This window comes from Sceloporus undulatus, chromosome 6 (genome assembly GCF_019175285.1).
Source record: "Sceloporus undulatus isolate JIND9_A2432 ecotype Alabama chromosome 6, SceUnd_v1.1, whole genome shotgun sequence".
NCBI lineage: Eukaryota > Metazoa > Chordata > Lepidosauria > Squamata > Phrynosomatidae > Sceloporus > Sceloporus undulatus.
Window position 1 is genome coordinate 73419590 of NC_056527.1, and position 13826 is coordinate 73433415.

At 40.3% G+C, this 13826-nt stretch overlaps 1 protein-coding gene across 1 annotated transcript in view; it reads right to left on the minus strand.

Annotated features, from left to right (window-relative positions):
* TRIP13 (thyroid hormone receptor interactor 13) overlaps positions 1-12533 on the minus strand; it is an 18967-nt gene extending 6434 nt beyond the window's left edge. Inside the window, exons 1-8 of the mRNA XM_042473595.1 lie at positions 12499-12533; positions 11468-11660; positions 10514-10643; positions 9764-9819; positions 6437-6527; positions 5543-5615; positions 1730-1793; positions 54-155 (exon numbers count right to left, since the gene is read on the minus strand). Of these exons, the coding sequence (XP_042329529.1) occupies positions 54-155; positions 1730-1793; positions 5543-5615; positions 6437-6527; positions 9764-9819; positions 10514-10643; positions 11468-11660; positions 12499-12533 (744 nt within the window). The remainder of the gene's footprint in view (positions 1-53; positions 156-1729; positions 1794-5542; positions 5616-6436; positions 6528-9763; positions 9820-10513; positions 10644-11467; positions 11661-12498) is intronic.
* Positions 12534-13826: the final 1293 nt, after the last annotated feature.

The window sequence follows — 13826 nt, forward strand, 5'->3', positions numbered from 1 at the left end:
AGACAGACAGACAGACAGATGGTGGAAATAAAGTCACTTCTTCACTATAAAACACACAACAGCCATACCTCATCAATCAGTACAAATACAAGGACATCTTTGTCATCGATTAATGTTTGAATCTTCTGGAACATTTTAGTAACAAGTTTGCCACTCTGAGGAAAAAATGGATGTATACAAATGAACACATTCCTTTGTGCAGATTAATCAACTGTATAATTTAGAATTTATCTGATTATCTCTGGAGAGTAACAATAGCTTCAAGGTGAGCAAATCTATTTATTTGGTGCTACCGCAATTAACCATATTGTTCAGTTGAATGGCTCTCAAATGTTGAGTTACTTGGATATGGTGAAATTGTAAATGGACGAAGACACAGTCTCCAAAATTTGATCTTTTTAAGAGTTGTTTAGAATAAAAAGATGGCACAAAGTTCCAGGGAGATATAGGAACCTGAAGCACAAATGGACCCTGCTTCCCAGAAATTTGGGCAGATTGATTTTCAGTGATCCACATTGGATTTGTGGTTACCCATGCATCCCCAGAGCCTCATTACACTAATTTGGGATGAATTCACCACCCCACTGTCACTAACCTCCATTGCATTAGTCCTTAGTATTCTAAAAATAGTTTCTTTTGTGTGCTTTATTAATGCCGTTATATCGCTCCTGTAATGTTAGTGTTGTACCACACTCCACAGATTCCTGCATACAGAAGCAGCAAAAACCTGGATGCAACTGTGTATAAGAATCTCTGAATGCCTCCTACAAATCAGATAACAGGTATAGGAGGAGGCACATAAAGTAAAAGATATTCAGAATCATGTTCAAAACTTTTGTGAACTACCATACTAGCACCATGCATTTTATAGCAGAAGGATGGATAGGGCTGCTAGGAGAATGGTTATCTCACTTGCCTTGTGCTATACAGGGTTATGCTATAGGAGGTTTATAAGCAGCAACACCTGAGAATCACTCCCAGGGAGGCATCAAGGGTAGCCCTGCAGGGGGCAGTAATTGATATTATTGCAACATATGAGAAGAAAAGAAAGATAAACAGTAATGACAACTGGGCCACAAAATGTACCAAAATCCCAAGAACAGTGGCCTGTATGGTTAAATGTAAATAAATGCACTTGTGTAGTGCTTTCAGGTGCTCAAAGGGTTTCATATTTATTCTAGTAACTGTTATCATAACAAACTTGTAAAGGTACCCTGTAATATTATACCCCATATTGCAGATCAGATGGCTGAGGCTCAGAAACTATACCACAAGCTTCCTTCGTAATCCAAATTTGTTTGAATTGCTATTCAGCAGAAAAAAAGGTCAGAGAAAAGATGACAGGGTTCTTGTGCTAAACAACAGTACAGTACTGTATATCATATCCATCACAGATTTTTAGGCCACTACAACTGTTGTATCTTCTTCTTCTAACTATGCCCTGTTGCATATGGTAACTCTAAACTTTTGACAATCCCACTGATTTGCAAGATTTTTTCTAAAGGGCTGCACTTGAGACTGTTATTTTCTCTGCATTATTTCATTTTATTGTGAATATGTCAGTTAGCCTTCACACCAAGCTTTTTTTTTAAACGATAAAACAGAGGTTATAAAAACCAAACAAACTGACTTCTACAGTAACTTCAAAATATACATGGGCAAAAAACATTAGATGCATCACAAAATCCAGAACTGAATTTATGAAAAAAAAAATGATATAAACACTTACCTCAGAAAACCATTTAGAGAACAGGCTGTGACTATTTATCTCTATCAACTGCCCACAGCGGTACCTTAAATTTTAATTAAAATCATCTCAGTGAAAACAATATAAATTATTATTAATAATAATATCATGAAAATGAAAAACTCTAGAATAGCATCTTTCTTGCACTAGAACTTGAACTCACACAGCATGACTAAACTAAGGGTAAACCCTTTTCACTTCAGTGTAAGCATTAAGTGTTTAAATTTAATCTATTACAAACAACAGTGTTAAAGTAGTGATAATCCTTATTTTTGTTGCCGAAATAATTATTTGTTGTTAGGTTTTTAAAAATAGTTCAGTGTCAGAATTCCAACACTTTAATTTAATAGTGCCACTGTATACCTTCTTATTCAATGTCCCTCAAAGCATAGATGCTGCTAAGACCAAGGGTTATGACATAATATGTCACCTATAAGATCCTGGGTACAGTGCTATTTTTAATGCCTTCCATTCTGGAATTCACACTACAGAGAGAGAAAGCATCCAAGAAACAATTCACTGGAAAACTCATCTGCAAACCTCATTTTAATGCATGGAAGCTGAAGAGCACAGTAATTCCTTAGTACAGCAAAAGTGAATAATACAGTGGTGCCTCGGGTTACGAAATTAATTCGTAACGCGGCCGCTTTCGTAACCCGAAAAGCCTTCGTAACCCGAATTGCCATAGGCGCTAATGGGGAAAAGCCGCGATTCCGTGCGAAAAAGCCGAAAAAAGCACCAAAAGTTTTTTCGTAACCCGAAAAAACATTCGTAACCCGAAACAATAATTCCCTATGGGATTTTTTCGTATCCCGAAAATTTCGTAACCTGGGTATTTCGTATCCCGAGGTACCACTGTAGAATAATAGAATAGAATCATAGAGATGGAATCGACCACCAGGGCCATACAGTCCAACCCCCTGCCATATAGAAACACAGAATCAAATCAGGCCTGACAGATGGCTGTCCAGACTCTTGTTTAAGAACCTCCAAAGAAGGAGATTCCATCACACTCCGAGGCAATGTATTCCACTGTCAAACAGGTCTTTGTGCCGGGTAGTTCTTTCTAATGTTGAGGTAGAATCTCTTTTCCTGTAGTCTGAATCCATTGCTTCGGGTCTTGTTCTCTGGAGCAGCAGAAAACAAGCTTGCTCTAGCCTCAATATGACACTCCTTCAAATATTTAAACAGGGCTACCATTTCACCTCTTAACATTCTCTTCTCTAGGCTAAACATACTCAGCTCCTTATGTCGTTCCTCAGAGGGCATGGTTTCTAGACCTTACATCATTTTGTTCACCTTCCTCTGAACAAGCTGGACCCTCCAGCTTGTCAACATCCTTTTTGAATTGTGGTACCCAGAACTGGACACAATATTCCAGGTGATGCCTGACCAAAGAAGAATAGGTTGGTACTATTATTTCCCTCAATCTCCTAGACACTATACTTTGATTGATGCAGCCTAGAATTGCATTGGCTTTTTAAGATGCCGCATCATACTGTTGACTCGTGTACAAGTTATGGTCTACTAGGATTCCTAGATCCCTAGTCTTGTTAAGTCAAGTGTTCCCCATCTTATATCAATGTTTTTCATTTTTTCTTCCTAAATGCAGTACTTTACATTTCTCCCTAGTGAAATTCCTTCCCTTAAAGGACGAAGTGCGTAGTTTGGGAGTACTACTAGAGCCGTCTCTGCAGTTGTCATCTCAAGTAGATGGGATGGCTAGGAGTGCTTGGTATCAATTTCGGTTGATACACCAACTGCACCCCTATCTGGCCTAGAGGGACCTTGAAGCAGTGGTACTTGCACTGGTAATCTCTCGTTTAGATTTCTGTAATGCACTCCACATGGGGCTACCTTTGTACCAGTTGTATGCCATAGGCAGGTTGACTCTTTTATATTTGTTGTTTTTATGTACAGCGCTGTGCAAATGTACAGTGCTATATAAATAAAGAATAATAATAATAATACCAAGTTCGGAAGCTTTAATTAGTTCAAAATGCAGCAGCTAGATTGGTCATGGGAGCATAGAGGTTTGACCATATAACACCAATACAGTCCGTCCTCGCCTTACGCGGGGGATCCGTTCCGGATCCCTCCGCGTAAGGCGAATTCCGCCTATGCTCGAGCCCCATTGGAAACAATGGGGCTTGTGCGCGGCGGCGCGGGCGCGTACAGAGTGCAACGGGCGCGCGCGCCCATTCAATTGAATGGGATGCGCCGCCCCTTCCGCCCTGCGCGCACCCCCGGCTTGAGCGCATATGCTCAAGGCCACGTATGGCGCAGGCACACTGTACTAAAATCTCTGCACTGGCTGCCAATTAGCTTTCGGGCACAATACAAATGTTGGTTATTACCTTTAAAGCCCTAAATGGCTTGGGCCTGAGTTACTTGAGGGAATGGCTCTCCCTACACATTCCGCCCTGCACTCTCAGAATAACTGGGAAGAAATCGCTAGACTACATAAATACCAGGCTAGTGACCACTTCCCACAGAGCATTTTCTGCCATGGCCCCCAAGTTGTGGAATGATTTGCCGGAAGAGATCCATCTCATTACCACCTTAAATGCTTTCAAGAAAGCACTGAAGACGGATCCCTTCTGGCAAGCCTACCCACCAAACCTGCTGTAAAATTCTCACCTCTGTCAGTATTATATGTTTTTATGGAGAGTCAACCAGCTGTACTGTATTGATAGTAATGTACATATATTTTTATGCTATGTATTTAATATTGTTGAAATATGTTTTTATTGTTGAAATTTGCTGACTGCTGTAACCCCACCTCGATCCGCAGGGAGGTGGGAAATAGAAATAAATTATTATTGTTGTTGTTGTTGTTAGTTTTGGCCCAGCTTTTTAGTCATTGATAAAGATACTGAATAGCACTGGGCCCAGGTTAGAATCCTGTGGCACCCCACTGGTCACATCTCCCCAGGATGAAGAAGAGCCATTGTTGAGCACCCTTTGGGTTTGATCGGTCTACCACCTAACAGCTGCACTGTCTAGCCCACATTTTACTAGTTTCTTTGCCAGAGTATCATGGGGGACCTTGCCAAAGGCATTATTGAAAGCAAGATATGCTATATCCATGGCATACTTTCATCTACCAAGCTGGTAATTTTACCAAAAAAAGAGATCAGATTAGTCTGGCATGATTTTTTTCTCAGAAACCCATGTTGACTTTTTATGATTAAGGCATCCCCTTCTAAATGTTCACAGACTCTCTTTAATGATCTGTTCTAGAATCTTTCCTGGTATTGATATCAGAATAATGGAGTGGTAATTGTTGGAATCCTCTTTTCCCCTCTTTTTGAAGATGGAGACAACATTTGCTGTGCTCTAGTCTGCTGGGACTTCTCCTGTTCTCCAGGAATTCTCAGAGACTATTGCCAGTGGCTCCAGGATCACTTATGCCAATTCTTTTAATACCCTTGGACGCAGTTCATCTGGTCCTGGAGACTTACATTCATTTAGATTAACCAGGTATTCCTGTACTGTACTACCTCTTTACTTATTCTGTGCTGCATTTTCCCTATTGTGTTTTCTGCTCCATTTTCCTCATGCTAGCTTTGCAACTATTTTAAATAGTTGTTGAGTGCCTTCAAGTCATTTCTGATTTCTGATTACGTTATCATGAGGTTTTCTGGGGCTGACAGTGTGTGACTTGCCCAAGGTCACCCAATGGGTTTCCATGGCCAAATCAAACCCTGATCTATAGAGTCACAGTTCAATGCTCAAATAACTACACAATGTTGGCTCTAGTTTTTAATATACCACAATATGAATCAAAATTACCTATGTGAAAGTCTAATTGTCAGCTTCTGAGCCAGTGCTTTACATAAAGAGGTTTTACCAGTTCCTGGGGGACCTAGAATCAAAGTACAGTAAACATTAACTATTGAACAATTAAGTTACGTATATGACAGGCATTTGCTTCTCAGAAGCTAGGATCTAGCTTAAGCTACCTGTTTCTATTCAATGTGACATGACTGTTCAATTACATTAAAACATACAATCAGTTTAGTCACAAAATAATCAATTTAAGATGCTGTATTATATCATCAACTGTTAACAGCACTAGTTAATCCAGTCCACACATTTAAAGATCATTCAGAACCAAACTACATATTAATTGTAAACATGAGTTAACAGCACCATGCACTTTTTGAACAAGAAAAGCTGCTCCCAGAGGGTCAGCCAGGAGAAGAGCAGCAGCAAGTTGTGTATGTGTATTGGAAAGCCCAAGGGCAAATATTTGGCCAGTGAACCCTCTGAGATTTACACTATGTCTGAAACACTTGCCTCTGAACCTTCCAAGCTGCTGAATATTCCAGACTCCTATTTCTAGTTTCATAGTTTAATGTTATCGGAACTTCGAGAAAGTGCCGTTGACCCCAAACATATAAAACCTATCATTGTTTCAAGCCTCCAGGAATGGAAAAAACAGTTTTGTTTTTAAAGATTTTTTTTTTTTAGGTTGGGATGCATCAGAGAAGTCTTGCCAGCTGTAAAGAGGGCCTGGGGCCGCAAACTTGGCATATAGTGTTGCTATGATAATTATCAAAGATAATATATGCAAAGCATATCCAACATTACAAAGTATAAATTGAATGCTAAATATTATATAGAACTGCAGTGCTAGTCAATCTTTCTGCCAAACGACTTCTTAGTTAAAATAATAATCTTTACCATGCAGTAGAACAACTCTGTTCCATGATATCAAGTTGCTGTCAACATTTCTGTCAGAGAATAGTAATGTTGTAGTCACATAATCCAATAGCTAATTGGACAGAGAAAAAAGTGGAGAAATCAATAAACAATTTCACTTTATAATAGGACTGTTCAATTGCATCAAATAAATCTTCTTACATCCTTTTATGACAGCAAAAATTTGTGAATGCAACAATTACTGTTGTTAGCTGCCTTCAAGTAGACTTTTACTAATGGCATCCCTGTGAATGAGACATCTCCATCACCCCTATTCTCAAGCTCTCTGCTTAGATCCTGCGGGTTCAGGCCTGCGTCCTCCCTGACTAAACGGCCTCCCATCTGGCATGTGGTCTTCCTCTCTTTTTACTGCCCTCCACTTCCCCCAGCATCACTGCCTTTTCTAATGAGTGCTGCCTTCTCATAATGTGGCCTACAGCCTCAACTTAGTCATCTTTCAGGGAGAGTTCAGGCTTGATTTGTTCTAGGATCCAACTGTTTGCTGTCCATGGTATCCTCTAGGATCCAACTTTTTTGCTGTCCATGGTATTCTCAGCCCTCTTCTCCAGCACATCTCAAATTAATTAATTTTCTTCCCATTTGCTTTCTTCACTGTCCAGCTCTCACATCTGTACATAGTAATAGGGAATACAATGGCTTGAAATTCTGATTTAGTGTTCAGCTGTGTATCTTTATATTTTAGGATTTTTCCAGTTCATAGCTACCGTTCCCATTTCTAATAGTCTTCTGATTTCTTGACTGCAGTCTCCATTCTAATCATTGTTTGATTCAAGGTGTGGGAAATCTCCTCATTATCCAGGTTTTTATATTACCTCCATGGCATTATTTTTGTTTTCTTGTTTAGCAGTTGGTCTGCCTTTGCATTTTCTTCTTTGACTTTCTTTAGCAATTGTTCCAAGTCTATGATGTTTTTCATTAGTAGTATACAGTACTAAAATATAACACAAGCCCTCATTTGATATGTAAATAATCCAGTCAATTCATGATCAATTTTTTTTCTGACTGTGAATGGAGGCAAGCTTTTTTTAAAAAAATTATATTATGAACAAGCCAGATTTCAAAATATCTTAAATTTAGGTATCAAACAGCCAAGCTATGAAACTCTGAAGATATACTGTATTAGCACTTCTTTCTTATAGTTATGCTCCAGAGAGGTAACCAGAATCATGACAAGAATTTCTGTCTAGCCTCTGGGGGCATGACAGTGAAGAAAGCATAACTCTAATCTCAAAATAAAAGGATATAGCATTCTGTTTGATTCTAAAGCAGCCTTCTCTAACTAAGGCCCTGAACAGATAGGCCAAAATAAAGTTGCTTCAGGCCACTTTGGAAGTGTGCTGTTTAAACGATGCATGCATCCTAAGAGTACGGAAGCCACACCAAAGCCATGCTGCAGTCCTAAGGACTGGAATGCAGCTTTGCCACAGCTTCTGGCCTCTAAAGATGTGTATGTCATTTAAATAGCACACTTCCAAAGTGGCCCGAAGCAGCTTTATTTTAGCCTGTCTGTTCAGGCCCTAAGGCAGTGCTTCTCAATTATTTTCTGTCATGCCCCCCCTTGGAAGAAGAAAACATTTTGCGCCCCCCCCGTGTCTGTAAATAGTATCATTTGTCTATAAAATTGTTATAAGTACACCTCTGCAAAACAGAGCCTCGCGCCCCCCTTTACGGAGCCTCGCGCCCCCCCTGGGGGGCCTGCCCCACTATTTGAGAAAGGCTGCCCTAAGGCAACATGTTTAGTAAACTTAAGCTAAAGTGATATGGTCCACATGAGACTGATATACTCTCCATAACTTTAATAACCCCAAGATAAAGTATCTCTAAAATAAATAAATGTTATGCTAAGTGATTACAAATAACAGTAGCTGCTCACTTTGCCCAGTATTGTAGCTAATGGATGTTACTGGACAGAATGTGATGAAATGTCCAGAGAGAGAAAAACAACAGCTCTGACAGTGTAGGAAGTTAGGTATTACAAAGGAATAATAATAAATGAATAACATGAGCAAAGCACTACCTAGAAACATGCCTTTTTCACCCAGTTCACCACAACTGCCTGGTTGCACATTGAACACCTGTGGGTTTTCCCATATTCTGTTTGGCAACCATGATGTTTAACCTCAGTTCTAATCACAGGTGCAATTTCTATTCATTGCTGTGTTGTAAAGGAGAGACCAAACATACTGATTGGAGTGTATCAGGGAATAGTGTACTCAACTCAGTATGTATATTGGTCATAGAATCATAGAATGGTAGTGTTGGAAGAGACTGCAAGGGCCATCCAGTCCAACCTCCTGCCATGCAGGAAATCTCAATCAAAGCTTCCCCAACAGATGGCCATCAAGCCTCTGTTTGAAGACCTCTAAGGAAGGAGACTCCACCATACTCTGAGGGAGTGTGTTCCACTGTCGAACAGCCCTTACTATTAGAAAGTTCCTCCTAATGTTGAAGTGGAATCTCTTTTCCTGCAGTTTGCATCCATTGTTCCGCGTTCTAGTCTCCGGAGGAGCAGAAAACAAGCTTGCTCCCTCCTCAACATGCCATTGCTTCAAATATTTATACAGGTCTATCATATCACCTCTTAACCTTCTCTTCTCCAGGTTAAACATCCCCAGCTCCCTAAGTCGTTCCTCATAGGGTTTCCAGACCCTTCACCATTTTAGTTGCCCTCCTTTGGACACACTCCAGTTTCTCAATGTCCTTTTTAAATTGTGGTGCCCAGAACTGGATGCAGTATTCCAGGTGAGGCCTGACCAAAGCTAAATAGAGTGGCACTATTACTTCCCTTGATCTAGACATTATACTTCTATTAATGCAGCTTAAGATCGCATTGGCCTTGTTAGCTGCCGCATCGCACTGTTAACTCATGTTCAACTTGTGGTCTACTTGGACTCCTAGATCCCTTTCACACGTAGTTTCATTCAGCCAGGTGTCCCCCTTCCTATATCTGTGCATTTCCTTTTTCCACCCTAAGTGCAATACCTTAAATTTCTCTGTGTTGAATTTCATTTTGTTAGCTTTGGATCAGTTTTCGAGTCTGTTCAGGTCATTTTGAATCTTGATCCTGTCCTCTGGGGTATTAGCTACTCCTCCTAATTTGGTGTCATCTGCAAATTTGATAAGTATGCCCCCAATTTTGTCCTCCAAGTCATTTATAAAGATGTTGAGTAGCACTGGGCCCAGGACAGACTCTTGTGGGACCCTACTGGTCACTTCTCTCCAGGATGAAAAGGAGCCATTGTTGAGCATAGAGAGATGTTTAATGCTTAATACATACTTTCTACTTACATTGGATTTTATTTGAGATTCATAAATAAGGCTGTCCCACAAACCATGGAATTCAACTGTAAAACACAAGTATTATAGATTACTCCAAATATAAATGTCTATAAATCTATAAAGCTATAAATGTTTACCTGTATTTAATATTCAGCAGTAGTGCCATAAAATCCTTCTGATATAGTCTCATTTGTCAATACAATTCATGAGGCATGTTCTACCACAGGTTAAGCATTTTTAAGTCTTCATCAGTGTTATATAGGTGCAGAAGCTTTAAGCTAAACATTCCTACTGAGCCTTAAAGGCATGTCAGTTTCAAAACATAGTTGAAAGTACCAATGAAAAGTCACATCTTCTATAACACATTTTCTTGTCCTTGCAAGGATGTTTCGCATTTTAGAACTCATTGTACTTTATGTCATAACTATGTACAAGTTCAGAGTTCAGTTTGCTACTTATTTTGTTTCACAATTCTCATCTAAACATACCCCTGCCCACATAAATAACCAAACCATACTAAGTTTTTCTTGTCAAACCTGTACATACATACATACAAAAGTCCACATTCCTTAATTTGAATTCCCTTCTTAATTCTCCTGTGACTAGTTTAAAAGTTGCAGACGCCCGCCTTGAAAATCCACAGAGTGGCAAGCCTATGGGGCTTGAATATGCGCGAGTTTTGGAACTCGCGGGGGGTGGGGTCCGGAGCAGATCTCCCACGAGTTCCAAGGGCCAACTGTATAACCAAAACAAAAATACCTGTAGGTAACACCCAGTGATTAGCTGCAACAATATCCTCATCCTCTGCTTCTAGATTTTCAGCACTGGGGCCTTCTTCATTGAGATGAAAAATATGGATCGAAAGGCTGCATTTATGGAGACTAATAGGCTGCAGTGAAGAGGGACAAACAAATTAGGCTGAAATCCTATATACATTTACCAGGACACATGTTATCTTCCACTGAATTCAGTGTGACTTAATTCTGAGTAGATTTGAATAGAACTGCATTGTCTATCATCTTTAATAATTTTGGAACTTGCTTTACATGAAGTTTTTTTATATGATTTATAAAATGTCATTTTCCCCAAGGTTCTAGGTTGTTTTTTGAAGGAGTACAACAACAATAACAACAGCAACAATAATTTATTTTGGGACTAATCAAACTAAATTTGACATAAATTATAGCAAATCATGCCTGGTCTTTACTTGCAAGAGACTGAGGTAGTAGTGTAGAAATATCATAGCAGACTGTAGCTGGAAAACACAGGGTTTTGTTTTGTTTTTCAATTTTGCCCCATGGCGGTATTCCTTTTAAGTAAAAAATCAGCACATTATCATCTACTTTCTCTGTTCTGACACTTTACTGTTTATAGGGTGCAGCTCATGTAAAGAGCTTTCCTAAAATGTGATCCTTCATGGGCTGGGAATAAGTAATAAGTCATTTCTATAATTTACTATTTCACCACCCTGTTCTTCTGCATTAGTAAACAGCTGTGAGTTATAATCTTCTCGTTCTGGAAACATGTCTGCATTTTCCATGATGTCTGGGTTACAAATTTCTATGTGCTGTGAATTTGCATATCTACTCTCTTGTAGAATTTAAGAAAGGAGCCAAATAGTTTGGGGAAACTTTAGATTAGATAATTCACAATCAAAATAAAAACATTTTGTCTTGCAAGAGAATTGTGAATAATATAAGAAATTCTTCATACCTGTCTTTCCTTGAGCTTTAGTTCTGTATCCACAATTGCAATTGATTGCACATTGTTTGTTAGGAAAGGGTCATCAAATTCAATCCATTTGTAATCACCAAAGACAACATTATGCCTGTTTAGTAGTTTTAGGATACTTGATTTGATATCTTCTTTTTTTGTAGTGCTGATGATGAGGGGGGAAACATAATTGCTTCAGGCATGCATAATTAAACTAGGTAAGTCAATGTGATTTCTTTCAGTCACTCACACAGAGAAAGTATCCCTAAGCAGGCAACCCCAATAAGCCTGATCCCTAAGCATTCTTCAACAGTATGAACAAGGTGTCCACCACTAAAGTATATATGGGGTGGGGGGATGGACTTTTAAAAAATTAAAGGGCTCATTACAAACAGGCCAAAATAAAGCTGATTTGGGTCACTTTGCAGGTATGCTGTTGAAATGAACTGCTAGGAGAGGAATTCTGGGACATTCCTTACAAAAGAGGAGCCTGGTTTTCTGTGTCCACTTTGCTGGGGTAAGAGCTTAAAGTTTTAAAAGTGTGACCCATTCTACAGAATTTTTCTTTTCACATTCATTTTTATTTTTTATGGTCAAGGAGGGTTTGGAGTACAGAGGAGAAGGTCATCTGGGCACAGTGTTGGAGGACATCTCCTTCAAGTTTACACTTTACTGTTCACAACACCCTTAAGGGGCTTTTGGGGACTTGCTCAGAGGAAGTGAGTCAGAGACTTGACTCTGGAAAGAGCTAGTAGCCAGGAGCTCTTTACATAACTATAGTCCCAGTTGATTGAGTTCTTTAACAGAGTTTAGGACAAAGGCCAGGCCCACAGGGGCTCTTTACACTGGTGTTTAACAGGGGAAGCCCACAGTCTTGTTCAGTGCCTCCTTAAGACTTCTCAGTAGGGACACTGAGGTACCTGCTGCAGTCACCTGCAACACTTGTGGGATGTTTGTCTTCTTGCCCACAGATGTGGGGAACTTCACCTGAACCAAGTGCAAGTTGGTAGCCCTCTTAGAAGAGAAAGTACAGCAGCTGGAGGCCCAAGTAGTTACATTTCAGCATCGTACGGAGCAAGAGGTTTTCCTGACCAGAACGGGCCAGACAGTCCTGGATGGGAAACACATAGAGGAAGTTGCTGGGGAGGACAAGGTCACTTCACATACAAGTAGATGGTTGGAGGAATGTCACACACAGAAGTAGGGAAACCTGGGAACGTTATGTGAACTTTCAGCTACAGAATCACTTTTAATCTCTCTCTGTTATCAAGGATTATGAGGAACAGCAGCAGGGACAGACTTCAGGGACAGAGCAGAGGACCCTGAGAGTACCACCAAAAGGAACAGCCACTGCTAAGCCTCAGAGGAGGCTTGTGGTGGTCATGGGGGACTCCTTGCTGAGAGGCACTGAACCAGTGGTTTGTGGGCCTGACAAGATGTCTTGGGAGGTGCTCCCTGGGGCAAAGATACGTGATGTGACAGAGAAGCTGACAAGACTTGACAAGCCTACTGACAGTCACCCCTTTCTTTTGGTTCATGTGGGAACCAATGATACCGCAAGGCACAGCCTTCAGAATATCATAAGAGATTATGTGGCTTTGGATACAAATTTGAAAGAGATGGATGCACAGGTTATCATCTCATCTCTTTTCCCAGTTGAAGGGCATGGTCCAGGAAGGGAGAGGAAAATAGCAGAGGTGATTTGGATTTTTGGATCATGGTCTGAGATTCCATGTGGTAGGACTTCTGGCAAGGGAGGGGTTGCATCTCACACCAGTTGGAAGGCAAAAGGGCTGGAGAAAATAGTCAAACTGTCATAGAGGGAACAAGACAAACAGTGCAAGGACCCAAGAGTGAGAGGCAAAAAAACTTGCACAGGCAGCAAGTAGGGGGGACCCATGGTCTAAGATGTCTCTACACTAATGCATACAGCATGGAAAATAAGCAAGATGAACTTGAACTCCTAGCACAACAAAGTAAATATGATATAATAGGCCTCACTGCAACCTGGTGGGATGAATCTCATGATTGGAGTGTAGAAATACAAGGGTATAACCTTTTCAAGAGAAATAGGCCAAAGAGAAAAGGAGGAGGAATAGCCTTATATGTCAGGGACATTTACACCAGTGAAGAGATCCAGGCCATCAATCCTGGAAGCCAGGCGGAGAGCGTCTGGATAAAAATTAAAGGGGAGGGAAACAACAGGAATGTTATTGTGGGAGTCTACTGCAGGCCCCCAACTCAGATGGAGGAATTGGATGATGCCTTTCTAGAACAGATGACCACACACTCAGAAAGGAGAGATGTAGCAGTGATGGGTGACTTCAACTATATTTACTGGAAGTCAAACTCAGTCAAA